Source organism: Crocodylus porosus, unplaced genomic scaffold (genome assembly GCF_001723895.1).
Source record: "Crocodylus porosus isolate Cpor-Errol unplaced genomic scaffold, CroPor_comp1, whole genome shotgun sequence".
Taxonomy (NCBI): domain Eukaryota; kingdom Metazoa; phylum Chordata; order Crocodylia; family Crocodylidae; genus Crocodylus; species Crocodylus porosus.
This window is the reverse complement of record NW_017728886.1, coordinates 83,306,833-83,334,015: the sequence shown is the minus strand read 5'-3', so window position 1 is coordinate 83,334,015 and position 27,183 is coordinate 83,306,833. Positions and strand designations below refer to the sequence as shown.

General features: G+C 42.1%; 1 protein-coding gene across 2 annotated transcripts in view; it reads right to left on the bottom strand.

Annotated features, from left to right (window-relative positions):
* Nucleotides 1-4,661: 4,661 nt before the first annotated feature.
* Nucleotides 4,662-27,183, bottom strand: part of STAC (SH3 and cysteine rich domain) — a 115,265-nt gene continuing 92,743 nt past the window's right edge. Inside the window, exons 9-11 of one of the 2 annotated variants that reach the window (XM_019538110.1) lie at nt 26,726-26,777; nt 26,128-26,265; nt 4,662-5,205 (exon numbers count right to left, since the gene is read on the bottom strand). In XM_019538110.1, coding sequence (XP_019393655.1) covers nt 4,948-5,205; nt 26,128-26,265; nt 26,726-26,777 — 448 coding nt within the window. In that variant the 3' untranslated portion in view covers nt 4,662-4,947. Of the gene's footprint in view, nt 5,206-12,869; nt 15,179-26,127; nt 26,266-26,725; nt 26,778-27,183 lie in introns of those variants that run through there. The other variant, XM_019538116.1, reaches the window with a different exon arrangement.

Here is a 27,183-nt window from a genome sequence, read left to right as displayed (position 1 = left end):
TATTCACCAACTGGGTATGGAATTTTCCTGGTGTTGTGGCCTGTAGACATTGCACACGTGCTATTCCTATCTCTTTTTGTATTTTGTTAGTAGAATTCAAGACCTGCTATATATACAATTAACAAAAGATGAGCCTGGAGACAACTGAAAACCAAATCTTTTTTTATTTTTGTTTTTATTTTCAATACTTATTTGCCAGTCCAGGCCACATCTTTAAGAGATTAATTTTTTCCAACAGATAATTTGCCAAAGTGTTTGTATCAATACATTTTATTCCTGGAATGTGTGCTTAAGAGTAGATTTATTTATGTTGTAGGGAGGCCACCACCTGAGAGAGGGTCTTGGAGTCTTAGACGGTTATACACATAGAGTACTGTCTGTGGTGTTTTGGTTAGACACATCCTTGGTTCTTCCTGTATCATGCTGTGTCTAGCATGGTTGGAGATACCGTATAGGCGGGTCAGCAGACGTCTCTAATAAAGCAACAGATAGGGTCACTCCAGCTCTCAGACTATAATTGCATCATTTACTCTCACTCTTGCCAACACGGACTACTCCGGTTTCCTATCTCCCTGAAGACGATGGGTGGGTGTGTATGCCAGTTATGTCTGACTTACCAGTAAGTGGGTAGCAGACCTTCTTCCATGGTACGTCTGGGAAGCTACCTGACTGCTGTTGTTTTCTCCAAGGCCAGCCTGGTAAGTCCTACTACATACAACATACTTTGAATAACCATGCAGCAGCTATTCAGTGAGTATAGACTTAGCATAGCCTTTATTTATACTATCACATAGATGATCAGACTGGCCAACAGCAGGGATAATACAGAGTTCAACACAGATCCATATATACATTGCTTATATATTAGAAACACTTGCATCAAGCCTACATTGTTGGCCACATATGATTAGTCACATCTCATACTATGCACCTTACAATTTGCTGATTATTGAACTTATTTAATTACAGGAGTCCTACACACCATCCCAGATACCTACAAGGTTTTGATTATACTCTCTCGCATCCTTTTATTATCTATTATGCAGTTCATACTGATTCTCTCCATTTCAGGATACTCTTGACTAGATATCAAATGTTTTGATGCATTCACTTTGTTGCCAGCCACAAAATTTTAGACTTACATGTTTTAACTCTTACTGCCCCTGGCTTGCCTTATGGCCTACAGCTGTATTAGCTCCTGCTTTGGCCACACTGCTGTGGCTTCTCTGCTTGGTGTTCTGTCTGGGGCTGACAAGTACAGGGCAGATAACAAAGTGATATGGCATAAGAAAGAGAAATATTTGAAGAACTAACTAAGGCTTTCCCCTTCTGTTCAATCAAAGGCCTTCATTTAAATGGTGCAAAATTTCTGCGCTCTGCCTGAGTCATCATTAAACCTAGATGATCAATAGCAGTCATGACAAAAAAAAGGTTTCTCTTTCCTGCTGCTTGCAGCACTTTTGATACTGCTATGCACACTAAAACTAGGTGTGTGCCCAGCCATATGGCAGCCAGGGGGAGCTCTAGGCTTTCCCTAGTGCCAGCCCCATGCTGGCAGGGGTCACCAGGGGTGAGGTGCGGGCTCCAGGGGCTGGGGGCCAACTGTTTCCCAGCCCCAAGCCCTAGGGCTAGGAAGTGTCCCCTCCCTACCCCAGATGTTTCCTAGCCCCCTGCTCCAGTTGCCGAATGGGGAGCTCTTGTTTCCCTACCCAGTTAGGGCTGGCTGGGAGCTGTCCTGCCCATGGGGCAGCTGGCAGTGAGCCCCTGGCTGGGCAGGGAATTCTCACTTAGCCAGGGGATCACTGCCAGATGCCCAACTGGCAGGACAGCTCCTGGCCAGCCCCTGGCTGAGTGGGGAAGCAAGAGCTTCCCAGTCCCAGAGCTGCTCAGATCCCTGCTCTGTAAAAATCCAGGAGTCCTGCAGCACCAGGATTGGTAGGGGTGAGGGGGGACCTGGTCCCTGTGGGTCCCAGAGAGGAAGCTGGTCCCTGTGCTGAATGGCTTCCAGCTTCTGGAGGGAGCTGGAAACTAAGCAGTGCCAGGACCAGGCCCCCTGCTGGAGCAAATTTGCTCCTGGTCAGTGTCTACATGAGCCCTACTGTGCAGTTAGTTTAGCACCTGTATTTACAGGTACTAGCTAACTGCGCAGTAGACTAATTTACTGCTCAGTTGCTGCTGCACACAGTTACATGGTGATGCTTTACTGTGCAGTGGATTAATCTGCTGAGCAGTAAAGCATCTTGTGTAGATACACACAGCGTGTCAGGATATAGTGATATTAATGTTTCCATTTCCATCCATGACTGGTAGTGGATTACTGGTGGTTTGTGAGGTCGTGGCAAGGGGTCTTCACATGACCGTCCTCCTTCCTTTACAATTAAAAATAGGTAATAAAGGTGCTTGTTGGTCCACAAGGAGTTGAGGGATGGCAGTAACTTGTTGGTCCAAAAAGTTTGGAACCACTGGCTCAGACAGCCCAAATTCTTTTCAGACAGTGCATGTTTCAGAGCTCCAGAAAATAGTCATGCTAAAGTATTCTCAGTTAAAGAGTGTGAAATAAGTTTACAGGAGCAATTGGACTAATCCAGAATCTGATATTTTTCAGAAGCAGAATCTCTCTTCCTTGACACAGCCATTTTTCCAGAGCCAGCATGGTGGGAATTGATTGGTGCTATTGAAAACCCTTAGCTGGAAAAGTTATAATCTCCTGGTGAAATCTCCATTAATCTGCAATATTCTTGGAACAAAAGTATCCAAGATGGGCATGTCTACATGTTCATTAGTGCGCAGTGGTTATTGCACATTAAATTTAGTACTTGTATAATGAAGTACTAAATTCATGCACAGTGTTAGCACTGTTTGTGCTGTGATGTGCTACTGCACAGTTAGCATCATGTAGACGTGTCCAAGGAATCCCAGTTCAGGGTTTTGCTTAAGTATGGTTGGTACTGGAAGCACAACAGCAGGGCCTTTTGTATTTGCTGTTTGAAACACAGGGTCTTAATACTTTCTTAAAGTAGCAAATTCATCCCTTGATCGGTGTTTACGGGGTGGGGAGAAGCATGCATGGGCCTCTACAGCTAGCATACCTGGCTTTTTTGTGTCTGGGTCAGGAAGAACACTGAGCTACAGAAAGGCCTAGCTGACATAATGTCTCTTGAGGTTGCAAGCCTGTTCTACAGCTGTACTGGGCTATGACAGACCCAGAGATTGGGAAAATATGAAACAGCTCAAGCCACTACCCTTGTTCTGCAGTGACCAAAATTCTGGCACAGATAAGAATCTGGCCTAAAGAAAATGTACTATAACTAGTACACTGCAGTAACACATTTTCCTGCTGAGGACTAGTAGAATAACTGCTGGCTTCTATGTTGCAAACTTTAAAAAGCAATGATGGGGTTAAATGAAGACGCAAGGCTTGGGGGCAAGATGCTATCTTTAATAGTTCTGAATTCTCTGGACACTGTGGTTTGTTGGTCTCCAATTAGTAGTCATTGTTTAGCATTTACTCCTGGTGAATGAATGTGAACAGTTCACTAACTGCAACATTGGCTGGCTCAGGCCTGTGTGCCTGCTCTGGCATCTGATCTGACAGCTGATGCGTTACATTCATCTGTGGTGTATGCTGGGGGTGTTATACAGCAGAGGCGGAGGAACAAGCAGCTTTTTAGGGAAGAATAACCCTCTTGGGCTAGATTCTGCAACCCTTGCTAACGTCATGTGAGTGAGTGTTGTCCAATGGGAATTAGGATTAAACGATCCAGACCACTGAAAGCAGAGAGTGTCAATTTCCCTGATTTAGAACAGAGCAGTAAATGTGGAATTGCTTCAGATTGTCTGAACATTCATATCTTTAGTTGCTGTCATTAAAAGAAACAGCATCCTCTCATGGCAAGCATGCCACTGTCATGGTGTTTGACTATTCTGAGCACAGGAAATACTGCTGAAAAACCCTGTGCTGCAGTGCAGCAAAGGCTGCCTCATTTTTAATGGTGTGCACTCTAATAGGGCCCTGAAACTTACTTTGGCGGACCAGATCATCCTTACTAGCCAGATGATGGCAAGTTTTGACATGGGTACCCAGGATGTAAAAAGTGTTTGCATTTGCCATGACCTGAAAGTCCAAGCAGGTGGCCCTGTAAGTCTCATTTCTCATCTCTTAATGAAGACTATACCTCAGTTACTTGACTAAACTCTAATAAAGCATCCTTATTTACCCAGCTTTTTGATGAAGAACCTGTCTGGTAGGTCACACAGCTTGTTCTCCTTTTCTCAAAGAAGTTAGGTTCAATTTCTCAATGGCAGTTATGCCTTTTGTTATTATTTGTCCCCTAGGTTACAGTACTGTGTAGAAACTACAATTTTGCACATACTCAGCATCAGAAATGGTCTCTGTCCTAAAGGGCTTGAAAGCTTAGTAACAGGACAGCAGAGGCTAGACTCCATTGAGCAGATGTGCAACCCAGGGAGAAAGGGCTGACTTCGGTTTTACCTACTGGATGTCCAATGACCAGTTGCAGGCAAAGTCCTGCCTTGATCAGGGGGCCATTTCACTTCACCTGTGTAGATGTGTAGTTCTTCTGTACTTTCAGAGAAGAGCTAATATGCAGCTTGTGCCTCCCACCCTTTACCCTCCCCTTCCCACCAGCAGCCCTTTGAAGGTGAATTCTACTTTGCCCTACAGAACTACACGGCTTTCCCATTCATTTCAATGGCCAGCCCTTGGCATCTCCAGGGGATGGACCCTTGACTAGGCAGGAGGCACATGGCTCTTTATTCATTCCAATGAAACATTTTAACTTACGTGAAGATGCTTCTGTCTTCTTGCAATCCAGCTTCCTCCTGTCCACAGAATACATAGGCCTCTCTGCAGTGTTGACCTAAGCAGCTAGATGTCTAAGCAGGCAGCAGCATAAGCTGCCACTGCCTCCATGAATGGCCTGGTAGTTACAGAAGGGTATGAAGGATTCCAGTAGTGTTCCTAAAAGCAGCATGGATTAGTGAAAGAGCTGGAGAATACTGAATCTTGTATATATGGGTTTTCTTTTTTTGCAAGGAAAGACAGTGCCCTTGAAGCTTGCTACTAGCAGTCCCAAAGGCTCTCTTTTCCTTCTCTCCAAACAAGGACAGATTTCTGCCTGCTCTGGGTTCCAGGTCGTGCCTTCTCACAGGCTCCTCTTTAATGAAGTAGTACTCTGTTGAGCTCTGCCATGCAAAGGTTTGGACATTGCTTTATGAGCTGTGAGGTCGGGACTCAAATCCCTCAGAGGGAAATGAGGATAGAACCTAGATTCCCCAAGACTGTCTTGGGGCTTTGTTGCACAGTAATGTTAGGTGGCTCAGGGAGCACTTAGCCCTTGGATTGTCCACAAATTAAGACTAGTTTTAAGCACCTTTTAGTTATATCACTCTAGGGTAGGTTTATCTTTGATCTGTGTTACTCATGGATGATTACTCCCCAGAGATAAGATGCCCAAGTTTTAGTCCTCCAGCATCTCAGGATGCAGTGTCCTCTTCACTGATCCTGCTGCTCTGTGTGGACAAACTTTCCACACCCTGAACTCTACTGCCCAGGGGATAGTACCGGCACCAAGCCAACTCCGCCTCCCTCCCCCCCTGCCCTCCGGGGTGTGTGTGTGTGACATGGTTAGGTAGCAGGGGCACACACTAGTCCAGGAGGGAAGCCTGGGGGAGGGATGAAAGTGGAATCAAAGTAGGGGGCCACAGCTGGGGTCTACATGAGCTGGGACTTCCCTCCTGGTGTGGGGCAGTGTCCTCATGATCAGAGGTTTCCCAATCCCAATGTATTAAAACATGAGAATTTCTTTAAATTTGCTTGCTCTTTATTTTTGTTTAATTATTATTTTTTACTTATTTTTATTTTATCCTTTAGTGGCTTCAGTGACTGGTTGACTTCATTTCACTACCCAGTCCCTAGCTGCCATTCCCACCCATTGCCTCTCCAGCTCCCATTTCACAACCTAATCCTCATCATTAAATTCTGCCCACTTGAAACTCCTGCTCCTGCTCCTAACAACCCACCTCTCTAGCCCATACCCACATAGAGCAGGGATAGAAGCCTGCCCTGGCTTGCCAACCCTCTAGGGTAAGAACAGACAGTCAAAAAGCCTGAGGCTGAATCAATTCAGTCTTTGCAGGTTAGTTTAAATGGCAGAGATTAAACTGAGAAACAACTAGAGAGACATTCACTTTTGATTCAGGACATACAGCTACATACCTGCAGTGGCTCAGATCAGAAGCTGGGCGGTGCTACAGCATGGCTCTCTGGAATGTAGCCACCACGTGCTGTGTGTTTGCTGCTTCTTCCTGCTGCCCACAAGGTCTCTGGGATTTGCAGTCTAGTCACAGTAACAGGACCCTGCAGAGTTGCTCATCACTTCCTATGCCTACTTCCAGGTGCTGCTGGGATTTATAGCCCACAGTCACAGCCTGAAGTAAGTTTTAAGCAGGGCAGGGAAGCTCTGTACTTGGGGGAAGGAAAATTTAATCCCCCTCCCTGGCCCCAGACCCCAAACGGGGTTTGTCTGTAGGGGATGGGGGGTAGTCCCTGCCTCCTCCGCTCCCAACCCTTCTCTGCTGGAGCAGACAGCACAGCACAGCCCAGAGCTGGAAAGCATGCTGGTAGGACTGTGATTTAACTTGAACCAGGAAGGGGCCTGTGACAGAAGTTTCATAAACTAATTTGACCAAAATCAGTTAAGTCTGATATTACATCTAACCAGTTTTATCTTAAGCCAGTATCAGCCATGTTGAAACTGGTATATATATGATCGCTTCTTGCCTTTTGAAGGCTCATATCAAGTGTAGTCATGACATCTACATGGAGCACATCATGGGCAACCGCCAGTACACCAACCCCACCAGACCGACTGCCACCGGATTGGACCCAGAGGGGACCACCTGAACCCCTCGCTGCACCTGATGGACTTCTCTTTGAGAAGAATCTTCAGCAACGGACCACCCCGCTCCACCTGAAGAAGACCCTTGCGATGAGACTCTATATGGACTGAGAAACTTTTGTCAACCTACTTCCTTCACCATTGTGGACCATTGTATGGGTTTGTGTGCATCTATCTTCTTTCTCTCTCAGCATCGTGAACTCCCTCTCTTCCCTTCCCTTCCCCCCATCCCCACACCCCCGGGCTTGGTTGGCTAACATTGTATTTTCTGTAACCTAGTTGCATTCCCCTCCTCACCCCCATCCCTCTTATGTTAGTCCCTCTCTTGGGCGATCTGCATTTTCCTACTAGCTTTTTCATCTTTTTGGATTCATAATTCTAGACATTTACTAACAAAATTCAATCTGATACTACATTTAACCAGGTTTAACTTAAACCAGTTTAAGTAATCAAAAACTTGTTTCAACCTGCAACAGAGCAGAAGTTCAGTGGACATAAACCAGTTTCAAAATGGCTGAAACTGGTTTATGTATAACATCTGTCCCTAGCCCTTGTGGCAGGTCAGAGTGGTGGAGGTTGGGAACATGCAGGGCAGGTTTTTAGTCTGAATATGTAACTAAACTCAGGCTAACACTAACACCAATCCACATTTGAGAAGCTTAAAGTGTAATGTGCACCAAAGCCCTTGGGAGCTCTAACTGCTGAGCAAAATGTAAGATGGCTAAATGGGCATGGGTGTGGTTCTTGGCCAGCTACAGTTTTGGGGGTTATGCAGAACTATTGCCTGGCCCTAGTAAAGTTGAATCATAGCCGACTGTAAATGAAATTAGATGCCTCCAGGGTAGCACTGAATTGGTTCCAAGCACATGCAGTTGGCACAAACTTAGTTGGTAGGGTGTAACTGTGGCCACGTTAGTCACTTTGGCATTTGTGTGCAAGTTGAAGTTGAATATTGTTGAGTGGCTTAGGTGCCTAGAGAGTATCACATTCATATCCTACCAGTGAAACAAAGTTCTTCCCTACGTGATTTGCCCAGTGTCATGCAGGAAGTCTATGAAAGAACTGAAACTTGAATCTAGATCACCTAAATAGCAGGCCAGTACTTTGCTAATGGCCATCTTATTTACAAGCCACTTGGTCCCAGTAGGTGCACAAGAGCCTGAGGTTACTAATATAGTTAGCACTACAGTAATTGAGAAGCTGTGTTTATAGGATGTGTACCATAATATTTGTCAACTACCTTGGCCCCCCATCCTTCCACTTATGTAAGAAGGCATATGTTATGCATATGAGGTTGTCTTGTAAGTCCAGCATATGCAACTGAGGGCAGGGTAAACTTACTTGCATAATCCAGCCTAGTTTCTAGGCCAATAATCCATTTTACCTGGTGCCCATATGGTACAGTTAAATCTGGTTAGTATTGCTATTTGATTGTAACCTCCTCACCAGTCTCATTAAAATACATGTGAATCAATAGTACATCATATCACTCCTCCCTCCCACCAGCAGGACCAGTTCTGTGAACATTGCCTTGCTTGATGCTTATTGCTGTTGTGTTGGGGATGAGTCATCTTGCATTGTAATTTCACCCAGAAAATGAAAGAGAGAAACAAATCTCCTTTGCTTTCCATCTGGGCATTTCCTGTCATTTCAAGTTGTGTTGCAATAGCATAAGCAAGGCCATTTGTAGAATAATGCTGTGAAACAGGGGCATTACAATGAAACAGAAATTTCCAGTGACATCATCAGGCAGAAGGAGCCACAGGGAGGGATTCCTCATAGTGACCTAGATAACAATCACAAGGAGAATAGCCCTTGGCAGCAAGAGAAAGGACTGGGGATGGAGAGAGGCAGAACTTGTACTTGCTGATGTGATCAAGCACAGAGTCATCCTCAGGATGCTGGGGAGAGGCAGGTATTTATATTCACTGTAGATTTCTTGAGCCAAAAATGTGGATACGTATAGTAATGAAGAATAGGAATTAGTCACTCACAAATATTCTTTTCCCAGATGATTCAAGTGATGTTTGTGCCTGGGAAAGCTGTAAAAAAGTGTTTAAAAAAATCTTGTCTTTTCTCTTTTTTTTCCCCCTCAGACATACAATCCTTCACCCTCTACTACACAGACCTCTGCTCCTGTTGGGCCCTTTCCCTTAGGCAGGCAACCTTCTGGTTTGAGGCACTAAATCGCTGGTATGGAATACACACACATCCCCTGGTCAAAGAACTTCACTGAGTTCAACTATGTTTGGGTTTAGGGAAGAGGCTGCATATTTAACAGGGCAGATGCTTTCCAAGAACTTTCCATTAAGGGAGTGGGTGTGAGAACCAGTGCAACTCAAACAGGAGTGGATGTTGGGCTAAGGGTGCACTTGAATGCAAGCGTGGGTCCAGATTTTTAGCACCAGTGACCATTAGTTAAGAATAGACTATGTAGCAGGACAGCACAAAGACCGGCACTTTCTGCATATGTATGCATGTCAGAAGGCAGGGGCAAGCACTGAAGGTTTTGGTTTTTGGTTCCAAGCAGCAGAACTGCAACTGTTGTTGCATACAATAGCTGGCATGGTCACTCAGGATACTGGCCTTCCTGTGTGGTGGAGAGCACAGTTCTGTGATGGCTATACATTGTCAACACATTGTGTGGGGAGAGGTGACTTGCTCTGGTGATAGAGTGCCTGGGGAACGAGCGGGTTCAGAATCATTAAAGCTGACAGGGCTATTTCAGTGTCAGTGCCCTGTCTTGGGCAGGAGCACTGAACCTAGATGAACAACACCAACAAGTTATATTTTATAGAAGGCTTTACCAGTGTACTTCTCTTATTGTTGGGGCTCCTTTCAGGTTCCTGCACTGCTAAAATAACACCTCTGCATGTTTTATTTTCCCCCTCATCCTTCTGAGACCCATCAAATATCAGTGGCCTGGTAATCTGATGAACTGTGGTATATCTCTGGCCAATCTGTCTAAATTTCCATACTGTGCACATGACATTTTTTAAACACACAGGTCAGCGCATGTTTTGCATATCATCTTCAATATGGTTCAGGTTTCCAGCTTGGCTATTATTTTTAAGCATAAGTTCCTAACTTTGCCTTAAGAGGCAGCATGTATTTTGGAGTGTTTTGTTATTCATGTGTCTCGTATATATGCAGTCATATATGTTTGCAGCTCAGCTCTCTGTAGCAGTGTGCTTGTATGGTACACAGTTGGTATGAATGCAGATAGTGTTGTCTGGTCTTGCTGTACTCTCCTATCCATTTATCTGTCTGTTTCAGGTACTTGTAGGACACCAATTACCATCCTGTCTAGATGCCAAACACATTAAGATAAGGGAAACAATCAATCAGGATGGACACTAAAGGGACTCTGTCCTTGCCATCAAGTTGATGCTGTTAAATATAAGGAATGATATCACTGGTAGAATGAGATACATTAATTTGAGGAGGTGTTGAATGGTGTTCTGTTAGCAGCTCAGAAATTTACTTCTTTGCTGACCAGCAACAATCTTGCTATTGCAGCTCTTGGCCTCTTTTGAGCAAACTGCCAAGTATTCATTCCCCAGGCGCATTACAGTATCTATATAAAGGCTAGATTTAAAAATAATACTTTTGTACCTCAACTTAGATTAACTTATTTTGCCATGGAAAACTAAATATGAAGACTTTGTTGATATATGTTCCCACTGGAAATACGTCAATCTGCATGCACTATGTGCCTTGCAAAATGCATTGTACACATCTTGATAGTCTGTAACTATATGAGATATTTAACAGGAACTATTTTGGTTGAATTAGAAAACTATTCGTAATATGGTAAAATATAAAAGCAGTCTCCACGGCAATGTGATTTGTATCATCATATATTTTAGCTATAATCAAAACGGACTTGTTTTGTAATTTTTAATTTTTTCCTCCATTTTCACTGATGTTCAGAACATTTGGTGAAATGTATGACAGACTTCTGGAAACTAATACTGCTGTATTATGTCCTGCTCTATGGGCGAATCTAAACATTGCCCTACAGTGATGTTGTTAAAGCAGTGTCCGTACTCTGCCATGCATTTGACATACGGTTAGTTTTAGCTGCTACTTTGCTGTAGTGGCGCACTAAAATGGGGAAGTGTGTTGCTGTGGTGAAGCAGCTGCCAGTCATGTGTAGACTCACGTGATTGCTACGTCGCCGTATCATGTCATATGGCAACATAGCATATTGCTACAGCAACTTGGGGTGATGTATAGATTTGCCCTATCTTTTATATGTGAATGGAGAAAGGAACAGCTATACACAATAAATACTATAGTCCATCAAATCTTTACTGTCTCTCATTGTGATGTGTACCATCTTCTTTAGAGTACCCTGGGGTGTTGTGTGTGACCTCTAGAAAATAGATATCTAGAAAAGTAGTAAAGCTGATGACTAGTCTCTCATCAACTATAGCTGAAATTCTGGCCTACTGAACTTAAAGGATTTGTTGCCATTGACTTCAGTGAATCCAGGATTTAAACTGAAAACTTTTAGGTGAAGGTTAGACAAATGTTTCTGGGATGGTTTAAAAAGGGATGATCCTACCCTGAGCCAGGGTTGGAATAGAGGACCTTTCAAGATCCCTTCCAGCTTTGCTTTTCTATGATTACTCAACTACTATTCAATTTCTTAAATAGGAAGAGAAAGATGAACTAAGTGTTTTTAAAACACAGATGTCTTTATATATAAACCAACAATTAATAAATAGGGTGCTAGCAGATGATGCTCAAGAACACAGAACACCAGGTCCTACAGACCTACCCAGGGTGATAAAATGTATCATTATGTACAGCAAATGGCTTCCTGTACATAGCTCATGCAGCTCATAACTGTAAGAGAATCAGTACTTAGGGAATTATCCTCCTTTTCCCCTAATAATTAGGAATTGTTTAGGCCCTGAAGAATGAGGTCTTATACTCTTTTCAAACCTCTTTTTAAGGCTTATTATAATTCTATCTATTTTTGTTATCCATAGAAATATACCATCTCTCTGGTAATCTTGCTAAATTCTTGACCTCAATGACATCCTGTGACAATAAGTGGCATAGGTTAATCATGAGTTGTAGATCATATGGCGACAGGAGGCCACTGAAGGATGTGTGTGGTATAAAGGCATTACTGCTATCTGTCTAAGATACTTTACCGTTCATGAATGGCAGTTGACTGCAATTTGTGCAGCTCATACCAAATTGGTATCGATAAAACCTATATTACACACAGTAGTATCACATGTTCTATATGTGCTATATGTTTTATAGAAGAACTATTTGGGGAATTTTTCAGCAGGGAAATCCTCAGGGATGTGGGAGAAATTCAGATAAACCATTGAATAGTTTTGCCTGCTGATGACTGTAGCAAGTGCTCCAAATGATGAATAATGTAAAGTGCTAAACTATCCAATGCAAAGAAGAGGTCAAGACGCATATATTTCCATTCTCCTTCCAACCATTGCATGTTCTTTATTAAGCAGAACATTAAATTAGATGTGAACAACATTTATCTTCTAAAATTAAATTTTTCTGAGCAAGTATTAGATAAAGTCCAGTCCTACTCTGTCTGATTTTTATCCAATTATTAATGCAACAGCTATTGTGAATTGCAAATGGTAGAAAAAAACTATGGAACATTAATTTGGATTCAGAATAAGGCATCCAGAATTGCTGAATCAAGACCTTTATTTCTCTAAGCTGAGTGCTTAAACACATGCCTACCTTTAAGCATATCAGCAGCCAACAGAGTGTATGTTTCAAGTCAGGCATGTGCATAAGCATTGTGTTAAAATAGGGACAAAATACTGTTTTCCACATCAAACAATGACCAAAAAGCAAAGCCAACCAAATCAAACCAAACTGAAAGGTAAAAGTAACAATGAAAGCTTTGGTTCAGAAGCAATGTTTGCTTGAACATGACATAATCCACTTAGGCTTTTTTCAGTCACTTTATTATTTATTGCTTGGTATCAAAAGAATCAAACTGACATTGATTAAAGGCCATTGTGAATTGTAGTTACTATTCATATCATCCTTTGAGTAGTATGATGCATGTTTTATGGAGAAACTGAAATCATAGGAAAAGATTGCAGTAAGAGGGGAATCACAGTATGATGCAATTATGTAAACAGTAGCACACATGTATAGAGTAATACAGTTCAGGTTTAACAGGCCAGGCCCAAGTAGCAACTATTTTTGTTATAACAAGCATTTGAGAGGTGGGTTTTTTTTTTAAGTATTATTTGGATTCGTTACTATGAAATAAAAATATTATAAAGTAGGGTAGAATAATGACACTTCTAATGCTTCTTTTTTTGATCTCTAAGGCGTAAGTTTCCTTTGTTTCCCCATTAGTTACCTTGCAAAATGAGCTGAGTGAAAGAAAAAGGCCATTTATAAATCTCTGGCAATCCCACTAAACAAGTTATGCGCTAGAATGGTTTTGGTAGGAAAAAGGGATGCTCACGATCAGTATAAATGACATAAACAGTGAAGAGAAGGATTCAGCAGTTGATACCCCTAATTCTTACTTGTTAATGAGAAACAGATGAGAGCTTGCAATGTGTGGCTCTGATTTCACAGACAGATCTGCTATGTGGACCTCTGAGTCTGTCTAGAAGCATACAGACTTCAGGAAGCCTCTGCAGGGGCTCAGGATTTCAACCCACATGCCAGAGTAGGGCCAAGGGCTCCAGATGCAAACTTTCTTGATGTTAAGACATGGGCCTTTGTGATTCAGCCTATTTTAGACACAGTGGCCACCTGCAAAGCTCAAATGAAAATCTTGCTTCCTTGTAGTCTGGGGAGTGCTAAGGCCTTGATTCTATGGTGTGATCTGCATTGGGGAACCTTATGTTTTTAAAGAGACTCACTAAAACTAATGGGCTTTGCTTGGGCACAAGGGGTTTATTCTGAACCCCTCAGTGGAATTTTTCAAGATTGGAGACAGCATGATACAGACTGTCACCCAAGCACTTTCTTAATGGGCATTTCTGCAACTTCATTGGACTTAAGCATGGGGGATTTCATCTAAGCAGAATTTGGCTTAGTGTACATATAGCTGAACCCTAAATGCTGCTATCTAGTCAATGGCAGTATTAAGCGCAATTAGAAGACAATCCAGTTCTCTCACTCGCTCTGGGCTATACATTCACTTCCAACACGTTAGTTATTATCAGTTTCACTCTTAGCGGGGCTTAACTGACCATCTGCCTTTATTATTAATAGGATTGAGATATAAAATCTTTCCAAATGTAAGAAACACCAGAAAAATATAAAACTTCTCAAGCGTGTGGCTCTCACCCAGCTCTGAGCATTTTTGTCACTTCTTCTATCCTTCGATAAAGGAGCAGGGAACTTGGAGGAATATGTCCAGTCAGACATTCTGAAGAGGACGAACTCAGCTAAGTCCATCAGGTAACACAACAGTCATTACATCCAACATGTGCCAACAGTTTTGTTCGTATACAGACGAAAAACAAGGGACATGTAAGCTGGCTGCTCTTTCATGCATTGCAGTCACAGAGAAAGAGAAAGCCATCACTGTCCAGACCAAAGTGCACTTCTCAGATTGACATTTATACAATGTCTCCAAACTGCTTTGTTATGAGACTAAACATCTGGATTAAACGCTGTACTGATTGTGGCTAATACTGTGGACAAAAATCTAGAGCCACACTTTACTAACAAGCATCAGACTGCAGTACAAGGACCTTTTCTTTTTTCCACTCACACATCAAACAAGAATACAGTTCAACAAGTTTCTTAGGAGACAAGGACGGGATGCAAGTTTAGTCCTTCAGAACGGCTGTCTGTCTCCATCAGGGTATTGATAGCTGTCTTGCCCTGAAAATCAGCTAAGGCCAAACACGTCTTACCTTATTCCTTTTAGCTTCCCTGATCCTTTTTCCCCCTTGGAGGTTTCCTGATACATATTCTTTGAATCAACCCTCTTTTTATTTTATTTTTTAAAATAAAATCTTGTTGTTACTTTAACAGTCTAAATGTCTTTTCATTGTTGTTGCAGTTGTCTCATTATTCCCTGAACATCTGCAAGACAGCCCATCTGGGTTGACACAGTGTGAGATGAGGGAGACAGGCATTGCCAACAAAGCTCTCCTACTGCTGCAAGTGGAATGTTGAAATCAGATGTTTTCTAGGACGTCTATGGGGACGAAGCCTTTCTTCTTTCCGCTGTACACTTTGATAAAGCCATCATGCTCCTTTTCAGAAGTCACACAGATCTGAATTCAAAGAGGGTGAGAAATGCTCAAACACATGCTTTGCCATGACCAAAAGACACTTTATTCTGGGAGCAAACAGCTACTGCAAGGGTGAGCTGTCTTGCTTATATAGCCTCCAAAGAAAACTGTCTTCTTTCCACTTCTCAAATTGTAAAAAAACCTCCAGCTTTATATAAAATAGTCAAGAGCTCTTCCCCCCCGCCACCAAAGTGTCAATATTGCAACTCTTATTTACATCACTTGGAGCTCTCAGATCAAGACTTACTTTGCAGCATGCACTAGCGCCTAGACCTAAACCTTATCTCACTGTAAGCATCTAAATGGTGTGTATGTGGCTACATAACCAAAGTTTGGGGTATTTGCCCACAGTTTGGGATTCTATTCTCCCCTGGTGAAGTACAATTGTGCTGCGCGTGTGCAGAGTTATTTAGAAGGGTCTACTGCAGTGATAGCATCAAAGGCCTCTCAGGGAAAAGCATGGGATGCCAGCCTGCCTAAACTCTCACTGAGCAGTAATGTTTCTGTGTAGGCGGGGGGTAGGGGGGAATATGCTTCCAATATTTGAAATATTTTGTTAGAGGGCACAAAATGAATAACCATGGTCACTTGCACACATGTGGGAGAGCCTGTTTCAACATGCCGGAAATCCAGTGCGTTGAAGTAGACTGATTAATCGAGTCTGCAGGAGCACATAAATTGATGTGCTCGGGCGGTCTCGTGCACAACGTGTATCAGCAGCACAATGTGTCTCTGTGACAGCAAAATGGTGGAGGCGCGCTTTGAAATAAAACATGTTTGATATGCTTTGGTTTAAAGCACTCCGCTGTCATTTTCTCATGATGCACACGTGCTTTTAATTAGTACAGCTCGCTAATTAAAAGTGCCCAGCGCTGCATTGGGAGCACATGTAAAAATGCCCCACGACACTAAACTACACTGCCAATATTCCATTACTGCAGTCAACACGCCTGTTCATTAATAAGTTTTGAATTCTGTTTGACACAGTAACTGAATCATTTTTAGCATTAGTATTATTATTGTTGTTGTTGCCTTATTGTAGTGTCTAAATGCATCGTATGGCAGTAGGTTTCAATTCTGCTAGGTGCCGTACATACGCATGAGTGTGCTCAATGAAAGCAATCTGTGCAGTCTGCGTAGGGAGGTTTTAAGAAGGGAAGAATGGGAAAGAAGGTGCATCATTAAACAGATACTTTGTCATCTGCTGCCACATTTTATATACAAGGCTTGGAACAACAAACAGGTTTGTTGGTTTTCCATTAAGCAAGGTCTTCTTGAATGCAGTATATGGTGTATCGATCACCTGTGATACTGAATTGTTGGTATATAAAAACACATGCACTAAATAATGATTTTAATGTGCATGTTATGGATTGGATTAAAGCTCATTGAACATGAGGAAAGGTCATCATTGCTGTAAACAAACAGTTGATCTGCTTTTATGGAATTGGAAAGCTAAAAGAATAACAGATTCCACTCCAATCTCAGGCAGAGGTCACTGCTCATGATAAAGAGCATGCAAAGAACTAATGCATGGATTGGCTTAGCTAGCTATAATTTATTAAGAAATTGTATGTTTGTGAGAGATAACAGAATGGCCAGAGGTCTGCCAAGAAGCACCCCATAATTCATGATAATCAAAACAATAGGAGGACAGCAATGAGAAAAGACATGGAGAAGAGAGCTATTTGGGCTGAGTAGTAGCTGAAAGGAGCTTGGGAGTATGAGCAAAGGCATCTTTCTTGTTGTTTCATTCTTTGTTGTGTTCAAAGAACAGGATTTTGTACAAGCATTGGAAATATTCAGAACTGCATCAAAGACATGCACAACTCCATCACCATGTTATTCTAACTTGAAAGACCCTAATTTTTTAACTGCTTGGGTCAAAAGGAGTAACTTATGCACAGCTGAATAGCACCAAGCTGTCTTCAGGAACCCGTGTAAAATGTAAGGGGAGAGGGTAGTGCTTACCTACCATTTCTGGTACTTTTGGCATATTTCCTTGTGGGTAATAGGAAATAACTTGTTTAGAAATTTGCACAGGCCACTTTTGCCTCAACCTCATTTAATGCAGAGGTGGATGTTGCTGATCAACTGTTTGAGCTCCTCTTGAGAACTGTGGGGATGCTTTTGTGGCAGATTCAGATCTTAATTAGATAGTGACATAGCCTTTCCTAATAAATTTCCCTTGCTAGCTAGTTCCCTAGTTTTTGCATATGGCAAATCCCAGCTGGTACTGTGCCACTGCTTTCCAGTAGGAGGGTATTTTAGGAGGAGAAAGGGGTATGTTTATACCATGCTGCATACTGACAATCCCTTCTCAATGCAACTAGTCCTAAGGGGCTGTAGCAGCTGCCAGTGCTTACAGCTGCTCCAGGTTTTTCTGTCCATCTCAAGGACTGACAGAGTGCAAAGGGGAGTTTTAGTTTTTCAGTTTAATTTGTTTGACTTAAGGACCTGGCCCTCAATTGTAGTTTTTGGACCTGATTCTTTGCTTGCTCACCTTGTCTGTATCAGCAGTAACTTCCCAGACATCAGTGGAGCACTAGGATAATGTTGTAAATGAGAGAAAGCCTCTGTAATGTACAGTCAATAGGAAAAGATTCAAACCCTTTCCTTTCAGCAGGTGGCTCATTAAATGGAGGCCGCTTTCTGATTTGTTCTTAGTTTGGACCCTGTGCATTGACTTGGCTCCTCCAATATTTTAGTGCTGCTGATAAATGCAGAGCAATACTGTGGCCGTGTAGTAAAACAAAACAGAAGTGTGAGGCTCCTGCCATCAGGCACTTTCAAGCTTGCTCTATTTAATTGGAGCCTGCTTAAAATGGCACCTATTCATGCTGGCTCGGTTCATGTGCTGAAGTCTGCCACGCTGCCAAGGTAAGTGAGCAGCTGGGCAACAGCTCCCCAGTGAACCAGCAACACAAAAAAACCTGACTCTGGTTCAAGAAATTAGAAATGGTGCAAGGAACCATTTCTCAGGCTATTTCAGAGTCACTGGGTAGTCCTAGAAATAACTGGAGGCGGAAAAGACAATCTAAGATTAGAAAGTCACTTCTCCAATTCTTTGTTTTCATTCTGCTTAAAAACAAACGGTCGGGGTCCTGGCTGTTCTCTGAACTTGTCAGCACATTCTGACCCTCAAGGATTCTTCTCCATCGCTTACCCCTTAAACAGATGGCTGAGATGAATGATTAAGAGGTGATCTTTTAAACCACACAGTTATTAATAGTCTCTGATTCACATGGGACCTGGACTTCGGGGTTTGGCTCAAGTGGAAAGTTCCCTTTGTCAAACAGTCACTATGAGCTTGCTCAGACTGTTCATGAACTCTTATGTTCAGCTCCCTTTCTCCTGCATATTTTTAACAGCACTCCCTATTACTGTACTGTAGCCTGTTTTCCATAGAACAATTAGTTGGGTACAAAGGCAGTCCAATTTCTAGAGGGAGTTCAAAACTTCTATAAAATGCCAGGTTGACAGACGTGCAGGTTGACAGCCTCTGGAAAACTGGGTATATCATAGGTGTGCTCTAAGCTTCCACCCGTTATCCTGCCAATATCTATAGATCCCAATTTAAAGGGGCCAGTTCTGGGCATGGAAGGTAGACACTTCAGTCTCTATGCCTATTCATTCCTATTGATTCTGCCCCAAAAAGTGCCCAGTGTGGTTATGGTTTTTGTGCCAGCTGACTCACTAGCATTTGAACTGACAGAAAAAACTCATTTCACATAAGTGCACCAAACAGCCTTGAAGAGATTGTGTCTCAATGATATTTCCTACTAGTCTGAACTGGATTTGAATAGTGATGGAGTTTATTCCTAAGACTACTAGACATACGGTTAGGAATAACAGTTAGGAGAGTCCACTACCCAGAGAGGTTGTGGAATTTCCATCCTTAAAGGTTTTTAAGACCCAGGTCAACAAAACCTTTGCTTGGATGATAGAGTTTGGGATAGTCCTGATTTGAGCAGTGGCTTTGCACTAGATGATCTCCTGAGGTCCCTTACAACCCTAATTTTCTAGGATTTGATGATTCTATGAATTCTGGGGTAGAGTTTCTTGCTTACCAATCTGCTTCTCTGTTAATGGCCTCCATTGAGAGGAACATATTTTGGTTTAAACATTTAAATCTGACAAGAAATTTAGCTGTATCTCAAGGTGGGGGACTGAGACCTTACCAAGAACTGGTTCTCAGTGGGTGCATCAACACGAGATGCTTTATTGCACAGTAGCCTCGTTTAGTATGCACTGTAAGTGTATGCATATCTACACATGCATACACTTACAGCGCAGTAAACTTCACTAATCATGAGCAAATTTGCTACCTGCAAATGCAAGTAGCAGATTTACTTATGATTACTTACTGTGCAGTAGCACTCATGTAGATGCCTGACAAGGAGCAAATCTCCTCCCAGTCAGCCAGCCACTGGATTGTTGCCTGCCCCTGGGAGCTGCTTGCTGCTGGGACGGGCTTCACCATTGCAGCACAGGCAGGGTCTATGTCCCCCTGTCTTTGCAATGGGGAGCTTCAAGCTTTGTCCCCACTTTGAGATTGCAATCAGGGACTAGGGGCTGGGAAATCCTTATCTCCCATTGCCAACTCCGTGACTGCAGGGCCAACACTGGGAGAGCCTTATACTGATCACAGAGCTGAGTGGGGAACAGGTTCTCCAGCCCCCAACCCACTATCACAGAGTGGGGTCTGGGAACTGTCCTGGTCAGGGGCAGGTTCCAGCTCTGTGCCCTGATTGGGTGATTGAGGCACAAGGCTTGAAAAGAGCTGCGGGGGTGGGGCAGGTCCCAGCCCCCTGCCCTGATCTGGTGGTGGGGCAGCTAGCAGGGAGCTAGCTGCTTCCTGCCCCAGTGGCCGATTGGAACAGGGGGCTGGGACCTGCCCCTCCCCTGAAGCTCATTCCAAGTCCCTTGCCACTGATTGGGGAGCCAGGGCCTGGAGCTCTCTGCTGTCGGGGCAGGGGGACCTTGTCCTCACCCTAGCAGCAGGCAGCCCCCAGGTGCAGGGTGCAAAGTTTCAGCTTCAGCCAGGAGACAGCTGTCTCCTGGCCCAGTGTTTCTGCCAGCCCCTGGGCTAGCACCCAGGAGGACCCTAGACCTCCTGCTGGTGGTAGCAGGGGCCCATGCCAGGGCCCCTGGGAGTTTGCTGCTTTTAGCAGCCATTAGTTGTTTGCTGCTATTAGCAGCAAATCTTCTCCTGCCTCCTTGCATGTGTAGACACCTGCCCAGGAGTGTGTACTCATGTCTAGTCTACTTGTGAGTAAGCTGCTCCCACAACAAATGCACGTGTAGAGACACGCAGAAACTGTCATACAAAATCAGGCCCTTTTACTGCATTGCAGAATGGGAACTCAAAAACCAAGCTAAAAATTTAGGCTTATGTGTTTGGGAGCTAGGGCAGGAGATTGCCCTATGAGTTTCAGCAAGTTAAAGGACATCAAGGAAGTAGCGGTCAACGGCTCTGAGATTCTGCTCCGAGCACATCACTGCAATATGGCCATAGAGAAGTGTGTGACTATGGAAGCTAAACAGGAAGTGCTTTATATTAATATCATTTTTAAAAGCATCTCTTCTTGTGATTTATTTTCTGGGTCTCTCTAATTGCCCAGTTACGATTTGCTGGATTGTACACTAGGGAACAATGTGGAAAAACGTGGATATGCCATGTTTCCCCTCGCCCTCAACACTTACTCTCCGTGAGTTAGACCATACGGCCATCAACCCCAGTATCCTAACTCAGTACATGGCAGTTCTTATACTGTGAGGCAAGTTCACTTAGGACCTGCAAGCAGATGCATACATTCTATATATCTGTAAGTTGAGAGGCTACAGCAGAAGTTACAGGCTGGAAGAAATCTTTCACATCCAAGCAAGGACTTTACCAGAAACAGAAATGTTTATGTGACTTGTTTCATTTCAGAGTTTTGTTGCAAAATCTGAAAACCTGCAAAACTTGGCTGGTTTTCATTTCCAATTCAAAGATCTGAGCCTGGATTTGCTCTAGTGATATCAATAGCAAAACTCACGTTTGCTCTAGCAGACTCAGGATTGAAATGTATTGTAGCAGATTTTATTCTGAACTAGTTCCAAAAGTCTGTCACTAAATCCTAAATTGAATAATATTGATGTTTTTGAAGGGGAACATTTTTTAAAAATCAGACTGAGTTATATATTTCATAATGAAGTTTTCAAGTGATTCTTTGTGAAGCTGTGCCTTTGCATAATGCAGGGGATGGATGAGCAAAACATGTTGTTTCTCCCTCTCCTCCTGAGTGTCAACTTTACCATAAAGGTTTGGAAATGATATGATATCCAAAGGGTATATAATTATGAAAAACAAAGGCAGAGACAGGCTTGCCTACAGTGCAGATGCTGTAAACATTTTTGCCTGTCTGAAAACAGCTTATAATTGTGCCTGTTTTGATACAGTTATGTATTTTTGCAGTTGATACAATTGTGTACACAAAAATGTCCTCACTTTATGATTTGCATGTATGCACATCAGGAAGCAAATATAACTCCCACTAATTTGATGACCAAGCAATGGGAGAATAGGCTGGTGCAGCGTAAAATATTTCTGACATCAGACAGTGCATCAGAAACTCAACTTTATATTTACTGGGAGAGATTCTCTATTGGCATAAGTCCACTAACTTAATTTTCCATATATTTTATAGAACGACTTTAGAGCCAACAAAATTTTACCTAAGGGATTTATACAACTATAAAATGAGGAAAATCTGCTTCAGTGTAATTAGATTAATTTATTATAGCAACTAATTAGCCACATAAATAAGACAATTAGGGTTTTTTTTTTAATTAAAGGGAAGCCTCAGCTCTATGTTTGAGACTGAAGTTTTCCTCTTCCTTCTTCCAAACTTAGGTTGACGCAAGTGGATGCCTCCTTTACAGTAAGGGTATTATACGTATATTTGTGTTTCCTCATGGCCAAAGGTATTCAAAAAGTGCTATCTAAATCTCAGTAAAAATGTCAGAGGAATGAAAAAAATGTTCACTTCATTCAAAACTGTTAATAGAAACATTCATTTTTAACTTAAAAAAGGACAAAAAATCCCCACAATTCGCACCTTTTCCTTTTATTTCTGCATTCCCAAGAGCAACACAGACAAAAAAGGGATAGAAACAAAAGGGAGAGAAAAGTAGAGAAATGGTGAAAGAAAGAAAAATTATACCTTTTTTAAATGCCAAATCAAGTTTTCAATAAAATCTGGTTATAAAAACTAACATTTTCCTTGTAAGAATTTATGTTTGGTCAAATGAAAAATTGAAGTTTCCATTAGGGGTCAGAGGAAACTCAGGGATGGCTCCCAGAGGTGGACTATATTTTTCCTCATGCTCCTGTTGACTGGGGTGTGGTGCTGGCTGCACTTATTCTGTGGACTTGCATGAAAAGATGAATGGCCTTGACTGGGTTTGTGGAAGAATTAGGATTGTGACATGTGAGGAACTTGTGCGAGGTAGCATGAGGGTTCCTTCTACATCCTCTCTTGCATATCCACTCAAGGGTTGGGCATAACTTGCCCTACTTCATTTACTCTTTCATTAGATTTCCCTCTCAGTATCTATTCCTGTTTCTACATCTCCCTGAAATTTTGTCTACTCTGCCTGATTTCTGTGCTTTATTTTATCCTGAACCTCATAACATTCAAACTGAACTTTGTTGCTTGCTTGGCTTCAAAATTAACCCTAACCAATTTATGTAAAAGTAACAAAGGGGTTGGCAAACTTAGTGGATTATTCTACTTCACTTATCTCTTATACTGAATTGAGACTATGAGCAGCTCCTGATTGATGACTCCAGCACAATCCAATTACAGACGATGGACAATAGGATTGTCTTATGTTTAGCTACAACTGCCAGACTTTCTATCTGACCATTTGGAAATTATGGTCTTGTAGGAAGTGATATGAGAAAATTGGTCCATATCATTTGCAAGACTAATCGTATAAACTGCCAGGATATTATGCACTTAATGTTACGATCTGACTCACAATCAGTCTGGGAAACTTTGTATGCCTAATGCTGACACACCAAATGCAAATGACCCAACTCCCTACTGCTTTACCCATTGGGGCATCCATTTACATTAGAGCTAAGCAGATATATATTTTCACTACTCAGATTTCAAAACATTTTTCCATTCCTTTGCAGACAGACAAAAGTGTAGGATAGAGAAGAGGAGGCTCTCAGTGAAGATATGTGCATTATGATGCTGTGTTCCTAAAACACTTCATATAGCTTAGCTTACTTTAACAACTTCAGGGCAATCTTATTTACTATGTACAGTAGGGTACTAAAAATGCATGCTAACCACCATGTCTGTAATATCTTTTATAAAGGGCTGATGTTCTCGTGGAACATTAGAACATTTTCAAAAGCAAAAGCAAAGGGGTGAAACAACCTAACCTATCATTGTACTGAAATGTTAACAAAAAACAGGAGCAACATCTACCTGGTAGAAATATAAGGGGACAAACTCCTGTTCCATCTGATGGGAGTCAATGACTTTGCAGAGGGTGTAAGTCAGCGCCAAATTGTCCTCTAGTTTGTGATACAAAGGGTATGGGCACATGTGCATTTTGAACTGGTTCAACAGGGCAGCAGCTGTCACTTTTTAATCATTATGCATGGACAAACTGGGAATGAAACAAAACCACTTCAACTTTAACAGTGGATGAAACAGTGTTGAAGTTGGAGCAGTTTTGCTACATTGGTATAATTCCCAGCTTATCCAGACATAACATTTAGAATGTAACAGCTGCTGCCCTTTTGAAATGGCTCCAAATGTGTCTATAGGCAGAATGAAGATGTAATACTAGTATTAAATTGGCATAAGTTGTCCTGATATAACTGATATGCCTATCTTCTCTTATACTGGTATAAATGGAGCTAACCTACCATAATTTTCAAACTGTTTCATAAGTTGCAGAAGCTTATCTCACTTATGCTAGTATAGGAGCCATGAAAGTTAAATTGGAATAACTGAAGCATGTTCTCAGTTGGCATGTTCCTCTTTCTCTTTTAAAACAGTTTAAAGTGACATCTGTCCACAACCAGAAGCTACCAAAAGGAAAGAAACACCCCGAGAAGAGGGAATAATTGATTTCAGAGGATGTACTGATAAAGAATTTATGTGGGTGTCCCATTTTACATAGTTGATAAAGGACTTAGGTTATCTTTTGTCCCCCAGTTGTTTATTTCCTGGCTTATGTTAGGTTTTGTCACAATGTTGATTCACATCATGTAATTTTTGGCAAAATTTTGCTCCCAATATAACACTATCAAAGTTCTATTATGGCTTCAGCAGCATTGGATCCATTAAGGCATCCATTAATCAAGAATTAAATTTTAAACTGCATGAGTTTACAGTGATACACAGCACAAAGTATTGTGCAGTAGCATTTGTAATCTAAAAATAAATTGGTCTACAGGAGCATTGGAAATGCACGGTCCAAGGAGATAAAATGGGCTCTTAAATGATGATTAAGACTTTGAAGATCCGATTTTCTAAAGGATTCACTTTTATTTTTTCTTTGTGCCCTTTGATGTCAAATCATTAGGAACTGATTTCAATGGGAGAAAGTAAGGCTGGTGCAAGAGTACTTTTGAAAAGTCCCACCCTGAATGATTTGGAAAGTTCTAGCTGGCTGTTTACATATGATCCTTTGTAGCAAAATCCCCAATGACAGCACGTCCAGATGAGCATGCACATTTGTTTCCCCAGGGACAAGTAGTAGCAGCACAACGATATACCACTGCAATTTGTCCCAAGGAACACCCATGTATGAGCACTCTGATGCACTGCATATTGCTCCTGATGAGGTAGGGGAAGTTGAAGCTAGCACTTGGGCTGGCCCCAGCAGCCTTCCCTGGAGTCCTGGGGTCCTCCTGGAGCGGTGGTGGTGATCTGGGTGCGCAGAGGCTGGCTGGCAGCTGGAGTGTGGCTCTGGATGGTGAGGCTCTGGTTTCAGGTGGTGCATGCTGCAGCCACATGTGATATCCTGCTTTTTTTTTTTTTTTTAAACCATTTTTTTTTTAGATATTGGGATTTCCCAGTATCTAATTTTGGCTCTGTGCTGCAAATATGCAATGTGGAGAATGATTTGATGTGTGCCACATGCATTTTGTGGTGCCTGAAAAGCCTTTGAGGCACTGCAAAGTGCACATGAGTACTCATCTGGACGCACCCTGCAGTGATATCCTTATTAGAAACTGGATCATTTCCTATTATCTTTGCCCTACTTCCCCTTCCCTTCTATTGGCTGTTATGCACATTGGTGGATGTCCTGTCTTAAATTACTCCAGTAATAAATTTATGTCTTGTCTTAGTCTCACGTACTGGGAGCTTCATCCATGAAATCAACAGGACAACTTGCATGGGTATTGTTAATCATTTCTATAAATACGTAAGATTCATTGTTTAGACTGTAAATTCCTTGAGAAAAGGACTGTATCTTTCCATGTGTTTGTATAACACCTAGTAATAAGATCCCTGGCCTTGACTATTGACTTAGGCACTATTGGGTGCGTCTATACATGCACTTTAATGTGCATTAGCTTATTTTAATGCACATCAAAGCATCACAAAAAAAACATGTGCTTCACACTAAAATAGGCTAATGAGTCTTTTTTCATTACCTCACACCGGAAGTCCTAAATTTGATGCTCATTAGCAAAAACACATTAATGACTGTGTAGATGTACCAACTGAGAAGCAAATAATAATAAGGATGAAATAATAATAATAATGAAATAGAGAAATTCTAATATGTGCAGGAACAGAATCTGCTTATATTGTCATTGCAGAATTGAAAGCTACAGATTAATCAGTAGTGTTACTGGAAATGTAGAGTGGGCAGGACCTTGTTCTTAATGATCCTAGTTGTCCACTTACTTGGTTTTCTTTCAGTGTTATCTGTCCCTGTTCCTTGCATCCAATAAATGTTCGGACACACTTGTAAATCCTTTCATCTCGTTGCACTCTCTGAACAAAATTCGCAGGGAAAAATCCAGTTCGGTCCTCAATTTTCCCCTGGAGCAATGATAAAGAAAAAAAATGACTTTGTGTAAATAGTGTTCTACTTTTAAAAGGTTATAAAGGATTTAGGGGTGTTGGTTGTAGCTGTGTTGGTCTCAGGACATAGGCAGACAAGATTCCTTGGGTAAATTCAATATCTTTTATTAGACCAACTAAAATAGTTGGAAAAAAATCTTCTTTGCAAGCTTTTGTGTACAAACACCCTTCTTCAGGCAGGGGACGTATCTGTAGTTGTTTTGTGCTCTTCTTGGATGTGATAGAATAGAAGCCAGAGGCCAGTATGCGAGAATGCCAGTCAGTTAAAATGCAAATTGTGCCAGTCAATGGGTAAGAAACAGGTTGCATGGTGGTGAATGGGAATGTAGACCTGGTGTTAAGATCTAATAATCTTATCACCAGGACTACATCCCCCCCACTCCCCAGCCTAATAAACGATAAAGGATTTAGTGCCTACCTTCCACCAGTCTTCATTAGAGTCCTCCAGAAGTGTGATCATATCACCTGGTCTGTACCAAGAAAAGGAAATTTTGATTAATTTTGTCTCTGCAATAGTACTCTGCATTCTTAGGTATGTTTACTCAGAGCAATACTGTGTTATGCAGAGATCCTGTTGTTGCCTCCAAGGTGTTTCGTAGCCTACAGATACCCCACATTAAGCATAAACATGCTGGCTCATGTACCAGGGTTTAGTTGAGTATGTCTACACTGTGTTACCAGTGTGCCGATTAAGCACCCCTCTTGAGTAGGCCTAACACACCCACTTTTGTTGCATGCATCAAACCCAAAAATGAGGCAGTGAAGCTATTTTGGGGGTGCCTCCTGCCACTGCTCTCAAAATCTCCGTGCCTTGTGTATCTGAGATGGTTAATAGAGAGCACCCCGGAAGGGTACACATTCACACATTTTGGCAGA